This window comes from Lissotriton vulgaris, chromosome 9 (assembly GCF_964263255.1).
Source record: "Lissotriton vulgaris chromosome 9, aLisVul1.2, whole genome shotgun sequence".
Lineage (NCBI taxonomy): Eukaryota > Metazoa > Chordata > Amphibia > Caudata > Salamandridae > Lissotriton > Lissotriton vulgaris.
The window spans coordinates 68,567,603-68,594,913 of record NC_141697.1 but is presented as its reverse complement, the minus strand read 5'-3'; the positions used below and the strand labels follow the sequence as shown (position 1 = coordinate 68,594,913).

The 27,311-nt window shown below is 45.6% G+C and overlaps 1 protein-coding gene across 1 annotated transcript; it reads right to left on the bottom strand.

The window, feature by feature from the left end:
• Positions 1-3,628: 3,628 nt before the first annotated feature.
• Positions 3,629-25,859, bottom strand: ERH (ERH mRNA splicing and mitosis factor). Its single transcript, XM_086937042.1, has 4 exons — positions 25,764-25,859; positions 16,936-17,023; positions 6,994-7,114; positions 3,629-4,166 (listed from the first exon to the last, which is right to left on the bottom strand). Exons 1-4 carry the CDS (start codon positions 25,764-25,766, stop codon positions 4,064-4,066), a joined length of 315 nt encoding a protein of 104 aa, XP_086793168.1. The 5' UTR covers positions 25,767-25,859; the 3' UTR covers positions 3,629-4,063.
• Between the last annotated feature and the right edge of the window lie 1,452 nt (positions 25,860-27,311).

The following is a 27,311-nucleotide window of genomic DNA, read 5'->3' as shown; positions in this document are numbered from 1 at the left end:
AGCCTTGTGGCATGAAATAGTCAAATATGTGCCCGCCTGGCGGTACCTTGACCAGGCAATTGACCTGTTTCTCTGTCAGTTGTGGGAAAGTACATCGCTTCTAGAGCCATTTAAAAAAAGCGCTAGGAGTTTTGAAAAAAGCTATGGTAAAAGATAAAGTGATCTTCTCAGATCTGATGCCTCGACAGTCTTAGGCAAATACAAAGGTCCCAAGCCTCAGCCTTACTTAGAAGATGGACAGGCAACGAACTTAAAGGGGCTCTTTGAGACATTGTTTGGCTTCAACCCAGGCCTTGCTCATGCTGCACCTTGGCTCAGGATTTCTAGCGACGTATGCTGCAGACAGTGTAAGGCTGGTAAGAAGGACATCATCCATATTACATGCATGTGCCCTGGTTTAATGCTCGAAAAGGGGATACTATTAAGGCCTCCTTTTAACAACAGTACCATACGAACATGCAGGCAGGTGGTAATTGCTCGCTTCACAGCACCAGACCCCAACCTGAACCTCTGGGAAAGGTGTCAATCCTAAGAGTCGCGACCTGGAAAACACACAATCTACTTTCCACACAACATGCTTTTGGTGCACGCGCTTCTTACTCTCGAAGTGTCATCATGTGGCCCGGATTTCTGTGTATCCAAGGGAAGCAATGTTTTATAAGGTTACAAGCAGTGAGCACATGAGGCTGCCTGCATCGGCCCAGAGATGCCTTGCAGTGAGACATTAGTCAAAGAGAGAGCGCCTGATGTTGGTAGGTCCGCAGGCGCAGCAACCGGCCCGCTCCATACGAGTAATTATAATTAGTTTTTATAGTGCATGTGAACATGCCCGTGGTATCAAAGGACAACAGATAAAACACGATTACCGAGGTCAGGGTCAAAGATAGCGCTTTTCCACACCAGAACCACACGGCTCTTTTTTTGTGTTTGATACGTAAATGTCTTCACTGGTAATAGCAGTGTGGCTGGTGTAATTCATGCAGCTTCTCGTGGTCCTAACACTTGATGGCAAACACCCACATCACAGACAAGGCGTTGAGCCTCTCTGGGCTCTTGGTTATGGTTGAGGTCTATAAAGACCACGTCATTCACCAAAGTTTCTTGTCGCTGTTAAGAACTGTCAGGCAAGCACTTGTGAGTGAGTATCATTGGTTAGATCTCAGATTACTTTCTATAGATTAAAAAAGGTATGTTTTCAATATTTACATGAATAAAAGCAAGGGATATTTACTGTGTAAATGAAAGGGGCGGCATTCCTCATTTTTGGTGCTGGAATGAAGACAAGCTTTATATCCATAAGTAGAAGTCAGTGCCCTAGTAATTTGAAGCAGGACTTTGGGTCATAATTGTCTGGCTGAGGGGTCTCCAACTTTCTCGGTTATAAGACATACTTAATTATGTTCAGTGAAATTCATCTTGGGCTACTAATAAGAGTGTTGTAATAGTGACCGCCTCAGACAAGATAACTATGCCAGATCACCCACCATCAATGGTCACCTCAGCGCATCAGGTAGGTTTGCCAGCAGTATTGTAAAACAAGCATTTGTAATGCAATGGGTCTCACATATACGCAAGTTTAAGCTATTGGCATTGTAAATGACAATGTGTTTTATTTAGGTTTCAAAAACCAAATCAATAAAAGGCATTGTCATTTACAATGTCAATAGCTCAAACTTGTGTGAATGCAAGACCTGTTGCTTTGCAAATGCTTGTTATACTAAACCCTACACTTGGTCAGTACATACCTGAATTTAAGACCATGTCTGTGTGGCTCTTTCACATTTACACTCATCTGCATTTTAATCTGCACTTAGTAGCACTTTACTCCTCTTGCTTTTGAGAGTGGCTTCCTCATACTAAATATTTATCTAGATCTCTATCTATACTATAGTAGAACTCCACTCCGTCGATTCAGAGATGCTCCAGTGTAGTATTTGTGCGAATAGATTTGGCAGCTATTTATACATTTACGATCACTCTGCCTATTCCCATTGTAGCCGATATATTTTAACTTATATGAGCGGATTGATTTTTATGTCTTAAGCCTTACGTGTTGAAGTATAAGTTTTATGACAGCTGAGTTAAAGTATAATTTAAACAATGTTTGTATGCCATTTCCACTTTAACCCCTTCGCTGCGCATGACAGAACCATGCCGTCAAGAGCCACAGGCGGCATGTGCTCATGACAGCGTGGTTCGGTCATGCTGCGGCCGCTCCGCCCATGCGGCACAGATTCCTCACCTATCCGGGCAAATTAGTGAGTGGACGGACAGGGTTGTGATGGAACCACACCGTTATGAGCACAGCTCGCCCGTGACTCATGACGGCATGGTTCCGTCACGAGCCTGGCGGCGCCGCGCTCACCCCCCACACAGCGGCGGAATTAGCGCCGCAGCCAAGGGGATAATAGACGTGCATGTCTAAAGTAGGACATTAATGCTGGACCAGAGAGCGGCTGCAATATCCAGATTTGACCAACTCTAAAGACATCTCCCCATGATAAAGTCAAAGTGGCGACCAGAGAGGAACTCCTAAATTTGCACATCGACTAGACCAGCATGTACCGTACTCTGCAAAAGGGTTAGAGCAGCTTTCGATAGCTACAAAATCTGATAAAAACGGGAGGCCAAAGTCATGAGATATAAGCTGCCCATTTCCAAGAAAATATCACAAACGCACACTTTCCTTTTTTTAGGCATGAGATAGGACCGACAACTTTAGAAAGATTATAAAGTGTCGCAAATTGGGAAGCTTATTTAGAGTTTCACTCCAAGACGGTGGAGTAGCTGACAAATACGCGATTTGTCCCTAAACTGGAATAGGGAATGGCAACAAATATGTGATTTGTCCCTAAACTGGAAAGGGGTATGGCAACAAATACGTGATTTGTCCCTAAACTGGAATGGGGGATGGCACTGGGCACACGCAGATGGGCTTGCCCTTGATGCATCCATGCTGCAAGCGTCTCTATAAACTTGAGTCTTCCACTCCAATCCCACCTCCCTTGAAACAACTAGATCGCCAACAAACCAAAATGGAGTCTAGAACATGACTTAATTGCAATAGCCACTAAAAGACTCGTCTGAGCAACAAACAATTGAGGCACAACAAACAAGGACGTTACAAAAAAAAAAAAATACAAACTAGGCTGGTAAATGCAAAGTAGATTCAGACTCGATGCAAAGTACACAGAGGTCTTTAGCAACAATAGGAAAGTGCAGCATAAATTAGCAAACAGAATTACATTCAACACAGGAGATCTGTGTTGTAGAGTACAAATTAAACACTAAATGCCACGACCCCTTAAAAAGAACCTTCACATTTTATCAGTACCTGGACCAATGAAGTTCAGCAAAAGCAGCATCTTCTTTCTGTCTGCCACCGGACGAGGCTGTTCAGATTTTGATGGGATCCCACAGGTCTGCTCGTTCGGCCGATACGTTATAAAGTCTTACCATTGGGGTTTTAACTTACCAAGACAGTAGTAGTGGTAAAAAATAAAAAAAAATTAAAAAGGGGGATTGGAAGGCGACCAGAGGAGTTGAATGGCTTGGAGGGGGAAGACAATGAATTCACTGTGTGAAGCTGTACACCGATAATTAAAAAACAAAAGACCAAAAGCATCTGTAAGGTTTTAAGTGGGTGTTTTTATTATTCTTACCCAGAAAACATCTTCTGCAACACGTTTCAAGAGGTGCACTCGGAGGATGACAAATTACAAAACAGATACCCTTTACTCAGGCGTGAGGGCATAGAGGCAAGGTGTTGGCAAACCAAATAAAAGCCAGCTGCTCTAAATCCTCAGACAAACCTGGAACATGCTGCAACTTTAAACCCTTTTTTTACTTTTAAATATAGAAAGATAAAATGGAACAAAAACAGTCATTCATCACCCTCCCCTTAAAAAAAAAAAAAAAAGAAAAAGTCAGTCGTGGGCGAGAACAAAATGGAAACTGTACTGCTATAATACAAAACTGGCTACTACACGCTGTACATATCGGCTCAACCTCCCACCCAAAGCCTCCCCCCTCCCATTGGACGCTAGTGGTGCTGTCCGCCAGGTCATTTGCCCGCCTGTTGGGCTTGTCTGCGCAGGAGCACGTAGATCTTCTCTTTGATCCAGTCTTTGTTGTATGGTTGGTACGTCTGGGTGTCCGCACGGTAACTAGAAGAGAAAGCAGAGGGTGCAGAGTTAAGCACCATGACATGAGGGAGGGTTTGTACTCCTCTACAGTCGTGCCATAGGGTTAGGCGCCTAGAAGTCAACCATTTAGAGGAAAGGGGAACCATCCAGGTACATACAGATAACTAAAGAGGAAGGTGCAGTGCTGAAAAGAGTGGCATGAGGGAGGGCACGCACACTTTAACAAAAAGGTCAGTAGTATAGAAGTCAACCATTCACTTCCAAGGGGTTCTATACAGGGCACACTGCCAGGTGCGTGTTCTTCTAGTCTTCCAAGTTGAAAAAAAATAATGAAAGACTGGCGCATGGTCTAAAAAGAATTAATGTCAGTTACAGCTGGAGAACGCATGGCAGTACGAATGGGGCAATATAGCTTGGCGATCAAGAGGTTCAATCGCTGCTGGTCCACTCTGCCTCACATCAGAAAAAGGTAAACCGCCAACTTGGGCAACGTAGCACCCATCTGAAGCAGCAATGAAAAGGGTGGCCTATCCAAGTATGCAAATTATTACAATTATCAGGTACAACATTTCTTGCCTGCAATAGGCTCGGATGTCCAAGCAGTAAGAAATTAAAAAAACACCACGATATTTAGAAGAAAAGAAAAAACAATGGGCCACTGTTCTACCCTCAAAACACTTTATAGCCTCGCCTGGTGTGGGTGATTTTATTTTTTTGCAAAGTAGGTAGTCATCTAAACAGAAGGGAATGCAGATTCAAGCACCTTATACGTTCACTCCTAGGCGACATCCCATCCACTCCACCCAAAAAAAACTCAAAAATCGCAGCACTAGTCTGTGCTTTTAAGTGGACAGCAACACCAACATCCACTATAGTCTTCCAGCAGGTTAACTGGGTGCAGCCATCAGCAATTGAAAGGCAGTTAGTTATCGTTTGCTAAGGATCGCGGCACGACGTGTGAAATATTGAATGTTTAAATCTACAATGCGTGCAGTGGGTGGTTCATTGTAGGGGCCGTGCATTAAAACTATTCTACAGAGCGTCAGGGCGGTAGAACACAGTGGCATTATCCAAGCGCGGATTGACGAACTAGACAATACATCCGGCTACAGGCACTGACGCGTTAGCACAGAAATATCGGTTTCGAACACACGCAGCGCATTCGTACTTTTTTCCTTTTTTAAATGAATAAGTCTGTATTTGGATGTACGGATTTATGGTAACTGGGTAAATGAACAATTCATGAATCACGAGAACAATCAATACTTAAAATAACCAGATGCTAGATTTCATTTGGCCACGATCTAAAATTAAAAGGGCAAGAATATAAGGCTACAGTGCCACCAAGTGGTCACCGTTTGAAAGTGCGTCTTGACAGTAAGCAAATTATCATTAAACAAAACTGCTGAATATTGCATTGCCATTGTGGCCCGCCGAACTCGAACCCATACCTACCCCACCCACCACACTAGGAACAGATACCATAATTCAGAAGTCCCAGGTCTATGCCAAACCTCATGCTGCCACGTACTCCTCATGTTACGTAAAATCTGTAAGTGGCTCCCACTGGACACCAGACGTACCATCACGCCAGTCCAAATCAAGCAGACTGGACTACGGCAATGCACTCTACGCCAGCAGCTCAACCCATCTTCACAGGCTTCAAATCATCCAAAGCGCTGCTTCCCGACTTATCCTGGACCTCCCACGCTAAGCCCATTCCACACCTCAGAGCTTCGCTGGCTCCCTATTCTTCTAGTTCAAACCTCACACGTGCTCAAGTCCTACTCAACACAGGTTGGTGGAAGCAAAGCTGGTGATTGAGGTATGCGGGACACCTCAGTCACCAGCTTCACTTCAACCAACCCATCAAACATCTTCGCTCAGAAGCATGGACCTTGGAAGCATCACGAAGCCTGGTCTTACGCACTTTCAACAACAAAAAAGCAAAGCTAGACTATTTAAAAATAAATACCAACTGAACTTATCAATGCATGTACAGAAGGAGAGTTTTACTAAAGTATGCTACACAATGGTGAAAGAGCTCATTGTACTGAAGGTAAAGGTGTTGGCACTGATCTGACAGCTGCCAGAACTGTCCTGTACGTGTACAACAATGGCTGACCGGACAGAGACAGGCGTGGAAAATAGGGCTGCTGCAGCACTCTCAAAATAACTATGCTGGGGTTTAGAAGGTGAATGAAAAATCAAGATGCATTCGTATATGGTCTCATTTTCTGTCTGTTCAAAAAGAGGTCAGATGTTAAGCTACGCCTTCTAACAAGCTGCTGCTCATTCTTTTAACATTGAGATTGGTGGACACTTATTTCTGACTGAAGTGAGAGAATTTTGTTAAGTGCACTATGTGAAAATCTGGATAGCGTGAAAGGAAAGACTGTAGGATGTATTTTTTTTTAAACCACTAATTGTATATATTTGTAAATTAACTGTAATGTGATGGAAACAGGTGCTACCAGCATCAAGACACTTTACTTGATGTGCAAGTTACATTCACTGAAACAAAATGTTCCCACATTATCTTTGTGCGCTACATGTCTGCGCAAATTTAGTCGCCATGTTAATGGAAAATGCGAAGTCTATAAATGGCAGTGCACTACCCTACCATGCTTTAGTAACATATTTGCACCAGTGTACTCTATAATGCAGAACCGGCTATATACCCTCTCCTGCTGAATAAAGGCGAGTCACTTGCTATACATTATTTTTGTGTAATGCTTAGGTTGGTCGCAATCCTTGACTTCAGTGATGTAACATTGATTGCAGCACCCCTAACCCAAAACAAGGCAGCTAAGTAAGGCCAGAGTTCTTTGTTCAACAGGATACTTACACAAGACAGCTGAGATCAGCCAAGTCGTCGATGAAGTCGAACAGTTGACTGATGTCGTAGGTTATGGATGGGCTGTTGGGGTTCATTCTCTTCAAATGCTCTTCATACATTTTGCAGACCCCTGAGGAGACAAAAGCAACCATTGCAGCAAACTACACAAAATGCAACAGAACATAACGTATCTCCACTCCCCCAGTCTCACACCAATACAAGCCATCTCAGTGGCCTTCTCTCGTAGCCTTTCAATTAACAGTATTCACACCAGCAAGCTGGGCACTGCTGAATGTTCCCAAATCTCCAGTTTACTGAAACCAAGAGTGAACATGCAGCGTGGGGCAACCATTCAGCCGGATTAAACCACGACATGCACAGTGGCCAGTATGTGGTTCTTTCAAGAAACACTGCTTCAGTCTAGCTGTTGGGGCAATATCCACTGCTTCTAAACCAGAACCTCACTGAACAGGCTACACCCCAGCATAAAACAATATGTAAAAATTGGCATGAATTCTATGGGGTGCGGCGCCTCAAGCAATTAAAGTGTCACAAAACTGTGGTGGAAAGATCTCTTGAATGAGTTTCTGACTAATAGAGAACAGAGTGTGGCAATGGTAGAGTACATATCAAAATCTTTTGTTCTACCATGTGGGGTCCCTCAGGGCTCCTCCCTAAGCCCCACTGTTCAATATATGTCACCTCCTTGGCCCAGATTATTAAATCTTTCGGTATAATCTAACCTCCTACGCAGACGATACACAAATTGTGGTATCAGTGCTGCCAGGGAGGGAAGATGGAGTGTCCTTACAATTTCAGGAATGTATGATGGCGGTGGGTAGGTGGATGGGCGACAATTGCCTAAAGCTGAACACAGCTAACACTGAAGTCATGGTATTTGGCGTAAGTAATGACTTTGAGCCCGCAATGGTGGCCAGAAGAGATGGGTGTTCCCCCCCCCTTCCTGTGGCAAAGGTGAAGAACTTAGGAATTCTAATAGATGACAAACTCACATTTAGGCCCCAGGTCAATGCCTTAACCTCAATTTATTCTCTTTTGAAAATGTTGCGGAAAATACTTGGCGTTGGACCGGCCTGTCTGAAAGATTTTCAATGGTACAACCCCCTCAGACAGTTGAGATCATCGAGTTCGCGACTGGTCATAGTTCCTCACATAAGGAAAGCGCGATAGGGGGGTAGGAGTTTTGTGTTTGGGGCCACAAGGGTCTGGAATGCCTTGCCCTTTGCCTTGAGAAATACCACTAATCTTATGACCTTCATGAAAGGCATCAAGTCTTGGTTGTTTACACAGTAATCCCGTCGGTTCATACCCTTTTGGAGCATTTCATCAGCGCCAGGACACCTCCAGGTAACAGTGCGCTCTATGAATGTTAAAAATAACAAATAAAATAAAAAAAGAACTGTGTGAAATGCCTTCTTTGCCACCGACTATCCTCAACAAACTGCATGTGCGCATTACAACATGCAAGAGATCTCCGCTTAAAGTTGGAAGACCCTGTAGTAACGTCACACCTAGGATCGCTGGGGTCTTGGTGAGAAGTAGAAGTTTAAGGAAGAAACATCCCAGAACTGCGTCCCCTCTTTATTGTATGTTGTCTAAACCAAAACAACTAAACTGCTTCTAAGCAAGCACCCTCTCCACTTCCATGCCCACGTCAAGCAGTTTGGACGGGGCAGGCTCAGTGATAGGAGTAGGAACTTTTAGCACTGCATCTGCTGGAAAAACTAGGTTGCTCCAACACAAGTGACAGCAGAGTTGCCCAAACCACACTACAGTGAGGAGAAATTTAAGAGTGGTAGTGCGCGAAAACAAACTAGGATACTGCAACGTTAGCTAACGTTAATAACCCTTATAAACTGCCACTTAGATTTCACGTTGCTATACCGCATCATCTCCAAACAAGCGTTAAATTAAGACTTGCTTTAGGATATAGTGTGAACTAGTCTACTGTGCCCCGTTTCTTCAGAATTAGCTCCCAATACATTGGACTATCATGCTGTAATGACATCTCTGCCAAGAATGCCCGGCCATATGAAAAAATGTCAGGAAAAATCACAAACCAGAAAACAAAATACACCAAAGGTTACCATATGTTCCTTGGTGGAAACTATGGCACATTAAAATAGCGACCTGAAACAGCTGAACTATTCAAATTAAAGACATAATCTGGATGAACACCTACCCAGGTTACTCCTACAAATCTCTGGTACATCTGTATCCACTTTAACATAATCTAAACACCCTGGATCACAGATTCCAGAAAGAACAGACTACACACAACGGGTATTGCACACAATTCTAGCACATGTCCAAGACTACACCCCATCACTCAAAGACTCCAAGCAAGAAACCCTCCGCTTGAAATGACACTGAATACCCCAATGACGCATGCCTAGACTTTGTAGCAAAACCATGCGTCATCTCACAGCACAGGATGAGTTCACAGCACCATTGTTTAGTCAGTGCCAGCTCTAGCTCTCCGCCCACTCCCCCCCCAAAACTTCTATTTAGAAGAACGCTCTCTTCCACTCCTTTCAAGATCATGGAAGCACTGTAACCAAACTTCTAGAACTTTAATGCCTTCACTGCACTAGATAGACAAGTTGACGTTCATTGACCAATCAATTAAGGCGTTAATATCCATGAGTAGACCAGTGATGGACAAGTTTCAGAATTTTTGGTAAATCGTTCCTCACAAAGCAGAGCGGTCTAAATTGAAGATGCCAACAAAAGCTTAATTATCAATCTCCAAAGAGGCTCTATAAGGCGGGGAAGGGACACATTGGCAAACATTGGTCTCGCTCATACAAAAGCTATTGGCTTTATTAATGTCTTCAAGCCATTTTGTACAGCGAGGGGTCTATGCAGCATGGCTAAAAGTTAGAATTTAAAAAAAACAATGGCACAGCCAGCGTTTAAAAAACAAAACTTTAATTTTAACCATGCTACCACCAAATAGTACCTGAATCGCATCAGGAGCAGCAGACGGGCACTGATTAAGTCAAATTAATCTGTGATTGGTACTTGCTCCACTAATAGGATCAGAAGTGATGTCTGGGCAGCACTGGCCAATTAAGTAGGCCGCAATGAAGAGGAACACTGCAGCTAACAAATGGTAAGCCATGGGCGGGCTACAAGCCCAATTTGTAAACAAAAGCGCCTTGCAAGCGAGGCACATGCACTCTCAGGCTCAACCTTAAACAAGCATTTACAATGCAATGGTCTCGGCAATATTATAGGTAGAGCTATTGGCATTGCTCATTATTTTTTATTTTTTTAGTATCCCTAAATAAATGGCATTGTCATTTATATTGGCAATAGCTTAATTGCTTGCATATGCGAGACCTATTACATTAGCAGAGAGAGAGTGAGGTAGTGAGATAGAGAGAGTGAGGTAGTGAGAGAGAGAGAGAGAGAGAGAGAGAGAGAGAGAGAGAGAGGTAGTGAGAGAGAGAGAGTGAGGTAGTGAAATAGAGAGAGAGTGAGGTAATGAGACCGAGAGAGTGAGGTAGTGAAAGAGAGGGGTAGTGAGGGCGAGGGATGTTCTGAAGTAGTGAGATAGAAACAGAGAGTGAGGTTGTGAGGTAGTGAGAGAGTGAGGTAGTGAGTTAGAGAGTGAGTGAAGTTGTGAGATAGAGAGTGAGGTAGTGAGATAGAGAGTAAGTGAAGTTGTGAGAGAGTGAGGTAGTGAGATAGAGAGTGAGGTAGTGAGAGAGAGTGAGGTAGTGAGTTAGAGAGTAAGTGAAGTGAGATAAAGAGTGAGGTAGTGATGTTTTGAGAGAGCGAGTCATGAGATAGTGAGGTAGTGAGATAGAGTGGAGTAGTGAGGTAGAGAGAGTGAGGTAGTGTGAGGGAGTGAGAGTGAGTTAGTTAGAGAGAGTGATAGAGGTAGTGAGAGAGAGAGTGAGGTAGTGAAAGTGAGAGAGTGAGGTAGTGAGATAGAAAGAGATAGAGTGCCTCAAACTACCAAGGACTGGAGAAGTTGGGGAAACAACCCAGTGAGAAATTAACACAGAGAAAGGAAATCTATCATTGCTGGCTCATACCAGTGAAACCTAAACACAAAATGTATTTATTTCACCCCCTCAGAAGCACACGAGCACTCTGACACACACGTATTCGCACAGGCATACACAGTCGCGGACAGACACAAACACAAGTACACACACACACGCGCACACCAGTAAGATCATGCACTCATTAACACACACGCGCGTTCACATGCATTGACATAAAGAAACGCACGCTGCTCAATGCCCCCACACAAGCGCACGCACACACGCGCAGACACCAGCACGCACAGGCACACAAGCAGGGGTGGCAGGGTGTTGATTCCGCTGCTGCTAATGACTCATCGGCTCTGTGCCAGAGAGCGGCAGAGCCAGGCAGTGCGGGGTTTTGTCTCCCAGTGCAGGGTCACGCATCCCTTTGTGCTTTGCTGCAGGCCAGGCTGCTGGCTGCATCCTCCGCCCTAAATCCCTCGGAACAAAGGTGCAGGCCTGCTACGCTTGAAGGAAGAAAGATCTGTGCGGAAAGCACTAGGCGTTACACCTCACAGGACCATTCAAAGCCCTGTACAGACACCCACACGAGCTGTGTCAGAGTGCATCCCACACCACACTGGGAAGACAAAGTGTGGGCTGTGAACAAAACGCTGCAAAGCCGTGCCTGGGGCTTATTGCTACGGGAAATAAACACCTTCCGCACACTGGCATGTGTAATTTTGTACAGAATGTATTTTTTTCTGCAACCATCACCAAATAAATTATGCTGCACAGAGGTCACAATGGCGCAGCCGCCATGTCGTGGGTGTTTCTCCCCTGCACACCGCGTTGCGAGCGGTATTACAAAGCGGCTGTGACCCTGCTCGGCTTCCAGGAACAAAAGAAGCTGCCGGCAGCCCCCTGCCCCTCCCCGCTCAACCACATTCAATCAGATTCTTCAGTAGGGGCATAGCAGGAGGCGCTCGCACAAGACTCCAGCGGCGTCCTCGCGCACCAGTGGTCACACCCCCCCCCCCCCCCCCCACGCCTCCATGGAGCGTTCTTGCCAGTGCCCCACTCTACCACTCCTTGCTTCTCATGTGACCCTCAGTATCCCCCTGTCTCCTACCCCCCCTCCCGACACGCACACCTTGACTGTGGCCGGTGTGACGTGGGTGGTTTATTTGCACCGTCATCTCAACTACCTTTGGAAGCCTGCTTTGCTTAAATATTCAGGCGTATGAAATGATTAATGCGCGCCTGCCTTAATCAAATATTCAGTCCCAGGCTCCCCTGTGCATTGCCAACCCAGAGGGTGCGGCGGCACCGCATCATATATAAATCACGACGTGTAGGGGACGCTCGGAAGGAGCCTGCGCCTTTCCGCTCGTGTATAACGTTGTGTGGCCATACCACTACCTTTCGAGGGCTTTGTAAGAAATGAGGTCACACATCTCATATGATCATAACCCTCTCAGATACCAGAGGAGTCCACTCTGCATACCGTGTCATGTTATGTTACGTTACGTTACGCTTTGCTATATGTATGTATATGTACGGTACTCTAAGTTCTGTTTCATTATTTCTTGCCATATGTGATATATACATGTTATACGTTATATGACATTATGTTATATTACGTTACGTCACGCTAACACCGGCGAGCGCAGCTCACTTCAGGGTTGCCCTGAACACCCCTCACCTAAGAAGCGGGGTGGTATCGCCTCGCACGTGCTCTGTGAGGGGCAAGTGCGTCTGTCCTACCTCAGGTCAAAATAAATAAACAGAGTGGTGGCTCTACCATGGCTTCACGGGGGTAGCACGCACGTGCGCAAACCCTCCATTACATTTGCATACTCAATGAGTGACCGTGATTGACAGCTCAAGTCTGCATTAGAAGATGCACAAAAAAAAAGGCAAACTTTATACCCATCGACGCCGGACTGTACATTTATATAATAAACTATTCGGAAAACATGCCTTGTTTGTCCTGCTATATGTTCCTGTCGAACAGGCCTCTCATAGACAACCTTCCACTTGAAGACTCGGCGACGGACATGGAGGAGGGCAGAGGGAAGGGGGGAGGTGAGTAGCTCCTGAAAGCGCTGTTTGCTCACCTTCACTGCGGTGCTGCGAGGAGGAGGCTCTCCTCTGCACTTGAAGACTCGGCGACGGACAAAAAAAAAATGGCGGCCTCAAGCTTCCGGAATTTTTCGAATTCGGGGGCGTGTTTTGCTGTCCTGAGTGACGGGCGACGTCACGAGCTAAAGAACAGCAAAACTTACGCCCCCGAATCCGAAAAAGACGGGGCTTGTTTGGAGTGACTCACTTCTCTTCCAATGGCTGGCCTCTGTTTAGGAAGCCAGCCAATGGAAGCTAACGGAGCTGAGAGGCGGGTCTAAACTGCCTACTACACAACATAAGATCTCCTGACCGGAAGCTGCTTCGCAGCTTAACGGTCCCTCGACCTAAAAAGGTGCCAAAAGGTAGCAACATCGCTCATGAATGCTCGACCACAGTCACTGATCCACTAAACGGGCATTTGGAATGCAATAAGTCTCGCATTTGCAAGAGTTTAAGCTATTGGCATTGTAAGAGACATGTCCTTATATATCTGCTTTGATAATTAACACATAAAAAGCATTATCATTTACAATTCCAATAGCTCAAACTCTTGTAAATACAAGACCTATTTTATTTCAAAGAAGCGGCCGCTATTGGCCAAGGCTGCTTGGAAAATGAAAACCCGCATGGGGCGCTGAATGTTGCAGGAAAGCATGTTGTGCCTGCAGTAGGACAAACTTAAAACAGAAAATAGTGCTTGCAGACTAAATAAGACCTGCTGTGTAATAACAGAAGTATAAGAGCCAGTCCTCATGAGAGGTTACAAACGAAGACAAGGCAGTACTAAGGAGGGACTAACAAGCCTATTAACGAATCAGAAGCTGCCTAAATCTCATGGATTGGATTTATCAACTGAACCAAAGCTATGAAGTGCCAAACGAATTCTCTCATCTGAGATCAATCACAGCTCTGGCACCACTGGATTAGTTAAAAGAATTAGAACCATGCTCACCTCAATCAAGGTCCTCGTCAAAAACTACAGAGTGGCCTTTCTTTAGGGTATTCTGATACAATAGGCCGACCCAGGCACCAGAACAGGTAACAGCTCAGAAAGGTCTAAGAATGCCATTAATGCATTTTGGGCCATAATGCAGAACATTTCAAATCCCTAGCCCACCATCCCCTTATTGGTACTTGGTCAAGATACAAGTAACATTCTTTACCTACATAGTAAACTTTTTATGCCAGTCGTGTACCTCACAGTAGTCTCTACCCTCTCACTCAGTTAAAAGTTACATGCTTTATTCCATTAACGTTCCCCAGCTAACTATCCCTTCCTCTTATGACCTACTTAATTAGCCTATATTTCCACCAAGAATAACTGCTATTATGCATTATGCCTCCCCGTTATGGAAACAGCAATATTGGCTTGGTCGCCTGCAACAAAAACATTTTACACATTTGTAACAGACAGCAATAACCACGCCTTAAATGGAACACTGAGACAGGAGTGGTTCCTTCATTAGGGCTCAGGTGCTGCACCCTTCTGAAATTCCTACACATTTACATTTAAGAAAATGGATTTATTTAGAGGTACGATCGTATCTGTAAATACATGGATGTAACTAAGTATGGGCTGTGTTTCAAGCTGCCTGCCCTGCATCGCTCGGAGCAGGAGATGGAAGCCAGACAGTAAGTCAGCTTTCCTAACGTTATACACAACACTGGGCTTTCCGTTTAAAAGCCCTTCATTGCCATTGTGATATAGGGTTGTATGCACACTGTAGGCCAGTGAAGCAATAAGGGTCACGGTTTTGGACGGAGACTTCATCCCTGTGTGATTTCAGACGTCTGCCATTCAGACGTAGATCCCACTCCTTTGTCATACATGAGTGGGTGCCTGTACGTCTGATCCGGTGCCTTATTCTCGGTAATGGTAAGAGTTTGCAAGCTAATTCTGTGTAATGCATATTGTGCCAAGACCCCTCATCACGCTAACCTCCGCACTGTGACACCCTTAGCCCTGGCTGCACATCGCTCGCGCCTTTAGAAGTGGAGCTGCAGCATTTGCTCCCTTGGGAAATGGATCCAAATAAGAAGCAGGGTTTGCTCTTGTTCCTGTGCTAAGTTGATCCAAATATCCAATGCAAGCCCAAAGTGAGAGATATGTGCTCACTGTGGAACATGTGCTCACAGTGGCCAGTTCTCCGATGTATGACATTAAAACTTGCCATGTCTTCATACCCAAAGTTAACCCTGATGCCAAAAACAGATTTACCTGCAAACAATAAATGATAAAAACATCAAGGGAATGCATTTCAGCGATTTAGTTCCTCTTAATTCTCATGCTTTACTTAAGCTTGCATTAGTTAGCTATTTAATAATGCTGTTTATCTGTATTTTTTCTGTTCATACTTTAAGGCTTGAGCCAGGTCAGGTGTTTATGAGAGGCTTTGATTGAGCGCTAAGGCTGAAGCCAAACAAAGTGATGTCAGTGGGTTGACCTCTCTGCAGAGCACACTGTTTGTGCATTCCATTTGCAACTGAAATTCTGTGGATGCGTGTGTGAAGGGGGTACACATGTCAAATTATTTGCAAGGCAAAAGGAAGAGAAATTAAAGTGCTTAAATTTGAGGGAGTGCAGTGCATGTTGGGGGCGGTGAAGTGACAGATGCGAGGAAGTGCATTCAGGGAAAAGAGGATGTTGAGGAAGAAAGAGGGGCTTGAAGATGTGCAGAAGGACAAGATATGCAGTGAAAAAGAAGATATAAATCTTACAAAGCACAAATAAGAAATCATTGTTGTTACTCATTTATCTTAAACCGCTAACACCCAGTGACAAAGCCAATCATACTGACAGGCTTTAGGTGTATGTCAGTTGTTGTGCCATTTATCTGGATAAAATTACATCTCATGGAGAAACCAAAATACCCGTCAGGTGGCACACTATGGGAATCACAGAAATATATTTGGCAAGTTCCTTTATAGAGAGCACCCACATTTTTCATCTCACTGCAAGACCTGTTGGCACATTGTTCTATATGCGACTGGTTACAGTCTGCATCTGTGGGAGCTTCTTGAAGTCTTGTTACAGCATATTTTTCCAAAGTTAATGCTGCATGCAGTGCAAGAGACTGGGCAAGCATACATTTTAAAGGGCTAAAGTGGTCATGCTAAACAATTTACACATTACAGTAACTGTTGAACAAATTCTGCAGGAAGATATGGTGCAGTTTTTAATGTGTAATATTTCAAGACTATACATTCCCATTGCTTAAAAAGCCTTGATTTATTGCTACATTAATTGGTTATAAAATGCACCATTTGCTGTGTTCACATCGCTCGCTATATAAAAGTCATGCCCAATGTTTTCGCACCACCACTTTCAAATATCAGCAGCCACCACAGCACTGGGATGCTACAGCACTTAAAATCCTCAAATTCAAGTCTGACAGCCGAGCATTCATCTACATACGAGCAAAACAGTAGAAGTCTCAGCCTATCTAAATCATACCAAATTCAATGCTCTTCAAGAAGTCTAAAGGACATCTGCCTAGAGAAAACTATGGCTAAAACCTGTCAAGACTACACAGCCATCACCTCCATAGACCAAGCTTATAACCCCTTTAGGCCCTAGTTTGATTAGCTCACTTAGCCTCAAAATAGTTAAAAGAATAGATAAAGCAAAAAAAGAAAGTGGGCATTCTGCATTCTAATAAAGCAGAATAGAGTCTTCTGGGCTCAAATTTTAAAACATGGGTTCTGGGATATCAAAGTGGTTTAACCCATTCTTTGGCTAGAGGGAAATGCTCATGCGGCCTTAATGGGTTCAAATAGAAACCACAATTTATTATAATTCTTACAGCCTATGGGCAGCACATACCTTCCATGCACTCATTGACCGATTCATAGTCTGCATATGTTCTTCCTTCTGGCCTCTTGGTGGGCTGAACAAGAAGAATTGTGTGAGACTGTACGAAAAGAAAAGAGTGTGATTACATTTCAGCAGATGCAATGGTATGAACACATGAAAATTATAGTACAATACAAAAGAGGTGCCCAAAAAAGGTGCACTCAAAAAGGACAACACACATTGAGAAAATTCCATGTCATTATCAAAGGCACAATCAACACTTCTGAAGACCAGCCAAAATCATAGTAGTTTTAGAGCAATTTGAGCGGCGCCCTGGTCATTGAAGATCAAGATCCAACTTCCCATATAGAGTAAGAGATACATCCGTATCCCAACTACCACTTAGCCCTTGTTGAGTCCTACAAGAACCGTTGTTGCTAGTGCCCACTGACATCTATCCCACAATGCCACATGCTCTCAGGTGCCCGTGCCCAACAATAAAGAAAGTTGAAAAGGACCGTAGGAGATGGAAGGCACTGCTCACAGGGCATACACGTTATAGGCAAGTGGCTAGGTTGCTCTAGGGAAGGGGTACCACATGTTCAAAGATGAACTGAGCAGGATACGGCTTGGCAGGGCTCTGCAACTGAAGAGGGTGGAGCCATGGGGGCAGACACCAATGTACCCAACACTGCATATCTAGGGAGGTAAAACGTAATCCATTTATGCGTAGGATCCACCCAAGGAAATTATGTTAGCCCTCCAGGAAGTTCCAAAAGAGCACTTAAGGATTCCTGAATGGAGGAGTGTGGCAGTCACATTACGTGGCCTCTCCTCTACACTGGCAACTATCTTCCTTCCTTATGGGTGAGAGAAATTGACAATGAGCCAAATCAGTAAAGCTCAAGGTATGTTATATGGCTCATAAGAGACTGCGCATGGTTGGGGATAATTCAGGTCAAGATATATTAATGTAGAGGTGGAGATAAATAACCGAGTAAATAAGCAGCAAGGGGTTTAAATGCTAAGCCATCAATGAAATGCCACGTAATCCAGTACCGTTACACCACCCCTCCCCAGAAAGGAAGCAGATCTCCCCAAACTAAGCTCGACACATCGTGGGAAATTAATCTTTCTCCTCAACCTCTGGGAAGAAGGGCTAAGCAAATCTGTGCTCATTTTGGGTGGACGTGCCAAGAGAGGTTATCATGCAGTGATCTCCGGACCATGTTCCCATCAACTTACATTATGAAGAGTGGCAGACCTCCTTAGCTTGCATTAAAGGGGCAGGTGCAGTGTTCTCTGGCTCTAGTCATATCATACCCCCCACCAACCTTTAGTTATGAGATCAGCTAACCCATTGTCCTATAAAACCAGAATTTGAACATAGAATGTTCTGCACCATGAACAAACCAGCATTGGCAAAGCAAAAAGGACTGAGACCTGCTGCTCTTTTTTTGGCAGGAGCCATCAGACTGCTGTGCCACTGAAATAGAAAGAAGTGAATTACAGTGGGCAAGGAAGGTAAAGAAAAAAATTGGAAGACATTGCAGGTAACTTAAAACTAGAATTAAAAATAGCTGAAGCCTCAATCTCTAAAGCAGAATTAAAATTGGACTGTAAAAAAGAATCTAGATTGGCAGACTTGAAATATGTAAGGAACAAACCTTCTGCAAAATACGTTAGATTCATGGGAAAATATGAATGTATTCCCGTATTTATCTGCATTCCCAGATGCCCGGTAACGAATACTACTAATAAAGTTCCAGTCAGGATTAAATGTGCGTTATTTAAGATCTGAGAAATTTGAAACCCTTCTTGAGCTTGAGAATAACTGCACATGTGGACTGCCGTTTCATAACCTCAATTTTCATGTTTTAATTCTTCATCGCCATTTTCATAGGCGACGTGGCTTGATTTTAAAACCACTGTTTAAAAAAATATAATATTGTTGGAATGAGGCACTAGAACTTCTCTTAAGGATGGAATTCTTTGATGTGGCTTGTGCACTGGCTAAGTTTCTTAAAAAAGAAAAATTGGATTAGTGTCTTATAGTGTAAATAGTAGGGGTTTGGGTTTTTTAGTGTAGTATGATGAATTGGTATTTATACAGTGTAATTATATAAAAAATGCTATTGTTTTTAAGGTCGGCCGAGGGGAGCACTACCTGCCTGGTGCTGCGAATGACTGCTGGCCGTCGCAGCCCTACCCGTCTCTTCGAACGTTCCGCACTGGCGCGGATTGTTCGAAGCAGTTAGGTTGTTAAAGATGGTGTAAAAACATCAATGAAGAATTAACTGAACTATTGCCTATCGCCAACATAATTTGAAAACATCCAGTAAAGAGTATGGCCAACTAAATGAGCAGTACCTTCTACTATTTGACACGCCCAACACTGACATTGTAGATCGGAGAGAAAAGGTATCTGAATCACTACGGCCTCAATATAAAAATTAAAGTCACCCAAAATTGTAAGATTACTAAGCAGAATGTACGCTTCTAAGAGACTGCCGGTCTTTTGGGCAAATCTAGTTTTTGGTCGTGGAGGCCAGTACAAAAGAATTCCTTTTAGAACCTGCTTCAATAGTATGAGTTCCCAAAGGCCAACCTGAGCTCTAACAAGGAATTCATGACCGAGGAACTTTGTAAGCCAGTTGGCCCAGTGCTGCTCCAGGATTGAGGATAGCGCTAGTTGTTGAAGATAGCTGCGCTAAAGAGAGGTTTTTTAGTTATGTTAGACTAAGCTACATATACAGCCTGAAAGCTCCATTATCATTTTATAACTCTACACCCCAAGCTTCACCCAGGAAATAGACAACATTCCTTGTATGATCACACCCTGAGCTTCCTATAGCATGACCACTTACCCAGAGCATGTACAGACATGTTCCATTTCTTTACGCAAATAAACAACCTAGACCTGCCAAAAGACTACATCTTTTTTCCTTACATTAAGGATAGATATTGAAATAAAGCAATATGACGCAGGAACAAGACTAACTTGCACCTTCTTCCACAACCAACACCCACAAGGACAAAGTACCCATCACACCCAAATGAGCAGCTAGGCACCCACCACGCACAACAACCAGTCACACTAAGTGGCCAAACCAACAGGACCACATGCCAGGCAATAGATAGCACAATGACAGCAGCCTCCCAATGAGCACATAAAGAAAATTACTAGCACAGCAAAACCAAACTAAAAGTGCAATACAGCACTGGAAAAAAACAAAGAAACAGTTCAGTGAACAACACCAGTCCGCATCATAAGATGAAGCCTCCATACACTACAGGTAGGCCAGATACAAGAATTCAGTCAAATACCAGCAGCTGTCACTTGCGCTCTAGCCAAAAGCAACTTAGCCTACTGGAACACCCTCTACACCAGGATCACCAAGCAATTCCCAGGAAGACTACAAACCATTCCGAACTCTAGACTTATCCTCAACCTCCCACACAGAACTTGCATTACAATGCACCTCAGGAAGCTCCAGATACACAAACGCACTAGTTTCAAACTCCACACAATCACAACACAACTCAGGCCCTACCTACAATTGTCTTATCTCCTTCCACCAACCAGGCCAGACTCCTTTGCTACCCAGGACTTATACTCACACACATCCCATACATACACAGAACCACATCAGGCCAGGCCATCTCTTACATTGATTCTTAAGTGTGCAACAGCCTCCCACTCCACATCAGAGCCTTCTCTTATCTCCTTGAATTCCACAAGAATAATAAGATTACCGACCACCATGACAGCCGCTGCACGACAGGTTGAGCTAGATCTCTGACCTCCTGGTCAGGGAACTCTGCTCTCCCCTAGCACAGCTCAGTCGTTGTGCCACTGCCCCCAGCACCTCTCATCACAGGTAGGTGTTAGAGGCCTTCCTACACCCGCAGGCTCCTGCCTGCGCCTCATCCCTGGTGGTCCAGTGGGAGAGCCTTGCTCTTCTGCTGGTCCACTCTGCCAGCCTTGTCTGTCTGCCTGTCCCCTGCTTTTCTACCAGTTTGTGCTCTTCTGCCTTTTTGTCCGTTTTGTGCATTGTGCTTTTGCCTCTGTCTATTTATGCCTGTAGTTTCCTTTTTCCTCGTATTGTGCCCTTCTTTGCAGTTTTCCTGTTGCTGCTCCCCTCCCCCTTTGCCAGTTCCTGCTCCCACCTCCCAGCTGCGCTCCCTCCCTCGTCCCCTACTTAATGACAACTGCTGCACCAAAGGCAAGCCAAGTGCGCCTGTACGCGACCAGCGACCCTGGTTCTCTGACCTCCCACCACTAGGATTCTGTTGCCCTCCACACACTCAACCCTGGAATAAACAACTGCCAGCTATCGATATCTAACACCACCCACAGCCAGTTCTCCTGCCGACACCGCACCTTTAACCACCTTCTTACCCCCACAGCTACCACCCATCCAACGCAAGCTCACCCAGCCCTCTGAGGTGCATCCTCCTCCACATAGGCTCTCTGCACAGACATGCAGTAGAAATCTGGGACCTCCTAGACACCCTGTCACCAGACAGCGCCTTCCTCACAGAAACTTGGACCAATGCCACCTTCGCCATTGCTACCATCATCCGCAGATACAAGATCCACGGCTGCCACAGAACACCTCCACTTCCAGATCCAGACCAACCCCAGAACAACCATACGCGACACCCTCGCCTACAAACCTCCCGGACCACAAACTGCGTTCGCCGCAACCATCACTGACCTCATTTCCTCACGCCATCATAGACTACATACTGCTCGGACACCTGATTTCCACCTCGACAACTCCAGCGAACCCAACTCCATCACCCTCCTGGACAACCTCGCCAACATCAGACTGAAACAGCTCACTACCCCCACCCACAAAGTAGGACACACCCTCAAGCCCATCTTCAGGGAGGGAACAACATCCATGTCAGCCACAATACACAACCTTGCTGGACGGACCACCATTTCATGTACTTCTCCTCTAAACCCTCCGTACACAATCTGACACCACGCCCCAACGCAGGAATTGCAGCAAGGTCTCCCAAGAACACCTGAACTCCACCCTCAACCACACCCATGCCCTGACCGACGTCAACTCTACAGCCCACGAAGTACACAGATGGATCACTGACTGCGCAACTAAGCTCGGAAATCACCTGGTTCACCACCAACCCCAGAGAATCCAGATGCACCTGCAGACATCTGGAGAAACAGCAAAACCCCGTAAGAACGGACCTGCTACAAGAACGCCATGACAGTATACACCCAGAGCATCAGATCCACCAAGAGGAATTTATCCAGGACATGATCCTTACCAACTCTAGCAACCCGAAGGAGCTCTTCAGCGTCAGACAGGAATTGACCGAACCCCCCAGCAAAGCCCCAGACACGATGCCCTCCCATGACCTTTGCAATAAACTCGGCTCCTACTTCCATCTCAAGATCAAGGCCCTCTATGATAACTTCAAGAACAGATACCAGACTCCGAAACCTCTCCCGCCTCTAGCAATGCCAGCCAACCTACCGTCTGCGTCTGGACCCCAGTCACTACAGAAGAAACCACCACGACCATGAAGAGCATTCACTCATGAGCCTGCCCGCCACACATCTTCCAAGGAGTCGCTGCATCCACAGCACCCTTACTAGGACGCACCATCAACTGCACCTTTGAAATCGGCACGTTTCCTGGTGGCTGGCAACATACAGAAGTCAAGCCCCTCCTCAAGAAGCCCTCCGCTGACCCAACTGACCTCAAAATCTACAGATCTCTCTCTCCCCCTTACGCAGCTAAAGTAACTGAGAATATAGTCAACATCCAGCTCACGAACTTCATCAAAGCCAACTCCATCCTCGACACCACCCAATCTTGATTCTGCCACAACCAAAGCACTGAGAACGCCCTCTTAGCCGCCACAGACTACAATCACACTGTCCTTGACCAGGGCCACACAGCGGCCCTCATCCAACTAGACCTCACTGCAGCCTTTGAAACCTCCAGACTCCAGGATGCAGGCAACCACCCTAGACTGGATACGCTTTTCGTCACCGGCTGAACCCAAAGAAGCAGACTCCCACCCTACCTTTTTGACCCCATAGAGATCTGATGCAGAGTACCCTAAGAATCATCGCTCCGCCCCACGGTTTTCAACATCTGCATGGCCACCTTCGCCGCAATTGTCAGACAATATGGACTCTGCCTAGTACCCTACACTTCGTAGCTGTCTAGCATGCCATAACCAGGGAACACTGAGGACCTGGATTTCAAGCCGGGACTTGACTGACCTCTATTGTGGGGTGATTACCCGGGCTACACTATAATTACCACAACCACAAAGGATCTTTGTGAATACTCTACTAGATCAACCAAGCCCTGATGAAGTTCCTTATGCAAAAGGAACAAAATGCGTTGGCTGACTTTATGTCAATCATAACTAAAGAAGGATAATGTACTAAAACGTGCTATCCCGACTTCATTTCTGGTGCACCTTTCGTTCCAAAGTATCTTGTTCTTTCTGGATGCCAGTGGCGCTAAACTGCAATTGCCCGAAGCAGATGCACAGGACAACTAATTTAATGTGACAGGGATTGATGTGCAGAGCCTGTGGTTAGCCGTTGTGACTATTGTCTATTACTGTAAAATATACTATGCTGACGACACCCAGCTCATACTCTTTTTCACAAAGGAACCAGACACCACCAGACTCAGCTTCCTGGAAAAAATAAGAGACTCCACTTCCTGGATGAGCAGCAGCTGTTTGAAGATCAACTCATCAGACAGAAGTCCTCTGACCCACCCCCACCACAGGGGGCAACACCTGGTGGCCCACAGCCCTCTACAAGAACACATCACCCAGCACCTACGAGACCTTCACTAGCTCTCAGTCAAGAAGAGTGACCTGCAAGTTACTCACGCCTACAAATCTCTCCAGAACACCAGACCCCAGCGAAAATCTCCTACGCACCCAAGCGAAGACTTTGCAGACCTCGCCCTTGCTAAATCCCCTTGCATCCGCCACAGAGCCAGAATGGGTGGAAGAGCCCACTCCTACAAAGCGGGAAAGACCTGGAACAAACTCCCGCTCATCATCAGATGTTACCCCCACTATGCATGCTTTCAAGAGCCTCAAGAGCTGGCTCTTTGGGTAAGACAGCTGCACGATTTCCCCACCCCAGCACCTTGAGGGCGAGTAGTGCGCTTCACAAATCCCAGATTGATTGACCATATGCAGGGTCTATGCACATACAACTGCTCTGCGCCGGGATACCCTGGCAGGTGATAGCAACTTTACAAACACACATAAGATTGCAATCACTGACAAACACTTATGGTAGTGCTATGCACCCGATACATCTTCCCATTTGTACAAAATGATTATACGTCCCAGAGCAGACCAGTAAAAGAAAAACAAGAAGCACCATACCTCACTCTGGTGTAATTTGCCTCCAGTACAGTGCAGACGTTGAAACTTAATTCTTACAATGACAATCTCAGAACACGCTAGACTATAACTTGCCACATGTACTGAGTAGTACACGTTCACACATTCTCATGCAACCGGGTACTACTCTTCCCTAGCTCTAAACATCCCACGGTACTCCAACATGCCATCTCATGCAACAGGGATGCAGCGACTCCTCCGCATGTAGAGCAGTCACACCTTTACAGACCCAGAGGACTGGAACAGGTGGGGGCAAAGATGTAAAGGGAGACCACAGAGGCCTGGACTTGCAGTGAGTATACAGAATTAGGAGATTGGAATTTTAGGCTTGGGGTATCAAATAAGCCACGAATTCAGTCAGAAGAGAACTGCACAGTGCAGGTGGGCTCTTACCTTCACAGTTATCTCAGGATGTACCTCGAAAGTACTTGTAAGCATCTGCTAGATGTGGGATAATGGGTGCCTTGTCACAGAAATTGTGACTGTGCGCTGGCAGAGGCACTAGCAAGGGGAGCCTTAACGCCCTCAAGAGGTGCTCGATTAAAAGTGAATGCACTAGCAAATGCAGATCTGACCAAATGCAAAGAGAAATGGTAATGTTTCACCTATTTTTTATGTTGCTTAAAATTCAGATGAGTTAGCACCACTTCCTCTCAATATATTCCAATGTAAGTGAAAGGTTCAGTCCTCCCCGCCAGAGGTCTGCAACCCTTATATCCCATTTCAGTTTTGAAGACAGCTGCCATAGACTATCTCCCTCGGGAAAACACCCCATCACGAGCTCACTAAAACTCCAGATTGTGGGAAGAATGCGCTGTAGGTCTAGTCTCACGGGTCCCCCACCAACCCTGCTCGACGGATTCACAATCTACCTAAGGAATGAGCGGCATCTAATCCGTAGTCAATAGATCTACGCTGGCAGAGAGTGGTAAAGCATCCTACTTAAAGCGCCATGTCGTCCTCTACTGCCATTTCCGACCACTATAAACTTTAAGTATTACCAACACCCACACCTTTGAGAAGAGAAAACGAGCTTGCCCTACGAGGAGTCAAACTCGAGTCACGACAGATGTCAGCAGCGAGCGTTAACTAACCGTGCCCTTCACCGGGCTAGAAAAGCGGACGTTCGATAAAGTCCGCATTGGAGGTAGAGAGTACCGGGAAATGAACTCCAACACACAACACCCTCGGCCTTGGATATCGAATCCACCCCGGAGCACGAAGCGTGCTCCAGCCAGCGGAGGAGGAGGACTCTAGGCCGCAGACAGAACGCGGAACAGCCGCGAGCAGCACTCCCGACGCTGGAAGATTCCAGGTGCTGGAAACCGCCTCCACCTCACGCGGCAGGAGGAGTCCCGCGAGCCTCACGCGCAGCGCCCCCTGCCCCGCGGCCCATCTCCCGCGCCCGGCCCGCCCGCCGCGGCCCCGCTCACCATGGTGCGCAGCTCGCTGTCGTTGGTATCAGACGCGCAAGAATCACTAACGGAAACGACGATCTCCAAACAGGAAGTGATATCACTGCCCGCCTTGAAAACATGGAAAGAGAAGAAGGGTACCGTGGCCACAAGTGAAAGACATAGAAGAAAGCTGTCCAATCAGCCACCGCATCCGGTGAAGATAAGAAGGAGGCCATTGCTGAACTAGAATGGAGATGTATGGCGCAACCGGGCTGCAAACCTGCGTTTATTTTTATTTATTTATTTATTTATTTATTTATTAATGCAATTTTATATAGCGCGGACTTTACCCGAAGGTGTCAGAGCGCTTCACATAAGGACCAATAATGATATACAGGAACAAAATACAAATGCAAACAATAAGTTACATGGATCAAAAGTGACACTAGTGAGCAACCAAAATACATGAGGTAGCAATCGGTGCATTACAGGAGAAAAAAGTAAAATGGGTGCAGGTTACAAAGATGTACAAAATACAAGTCGAAGAATAATACTGCAATAAAAGGCAGACACCATCACAAGAACAAATGTTACGTAGGCAATGGAGACACTTGTGCAAGTATCTAAAACAAACAAAATGTGTGAGGTAGCAAACAGTGTGTTATAAAACAAAAGTGACGTGTGCAAGATCCAAAAGGGTACCATACACAGGTATTGGGATATTACTAAACATTTAAACTACCAGAACACACTGGGGAGGAAGACCATACTCCTGGCCAAAAGACTTTCCAGTAATGGGAGGTCTTCCTTCAAACGAAGGCAAGGGTGTGAGTTAGACTTGGAGGTGTCTTTGGAGGAGGAGAACTTTAAGGTCCCGTTTGAAGGCCTGAGAGGAGGAGGTAGTCCGGAGCTGAGGCGGGAGAGAGTTCCAGATTCTCACTGCGTTGCCTGAAAAGGATTGGGCCATCGATCTTTCCTTCTTGAAAGTGGGGGGTTCAAGCAAAAGATTTTCTGCATTCCGAGATGGTCTAGAGCCTCCAGAGAGTTTCAGTTTATTCGACATGTAGCGAGGAGAGGAGGAGTGCAAGGCTTTGTGGGTGATACAGGCAGTCTTGTAGATAGCTCTAGCCTCGATGGGAAGCCAACGCAGGGAGGATAGCAGCGGTGTGATGTGCTCTCTTCTTTTAGCCCCATAGATGAAACGGGCTGCTGAGTGTAGGACCGATTTCAGGGGGGATAGGTGGGATTTGGGGAGGCCAGTAAGAAGAGAATTGCAGTAGTCCAGTCTGGAGAGGACCAGCGATTGCACCAGTGTTTTAAGGTCATGCTCTGGAAAAAAGCGACGAATTCCCCAAAGAAGTCGCAGTTGGTATCGTGCAGACTTTGCAATGGAATTGATGTGAGGGATTAGATTGAGATTCTTGTCGAGTAAGACACCAAGGGATTTTGCGCTTTCAACAATGATATGCTTATTGTTGAGTAGATTTGTCTGATCCATCCAAGATTGAACCGGGGGAGGGGCAAGTGAGGAGGAGAGGAGGAGGAATTCAGTTTTGGAGGGATTCTGAATCAGTTGGTGAGTTG

Excerpts from the sequence above, each read along its gene's own strand:
- ERH (XM_086937042.1), bottom strand. Across the intron at positions 7,115-16,935 it reads GGTCAATGAGTGCATGGAAG|GGGTCTGCAAAATGTATGAA; the intron begins GTATGTGCTGCC and ends TTGTCTCCTCAG. Across the intron at positions 4,167-6,993 it reads GCTGATCTCAGCTGTCTTGT|TTACCGTGCGGACACCCAGA; the intron begins GTAAGTATCCTG and ends TTTCTCTTCTAG.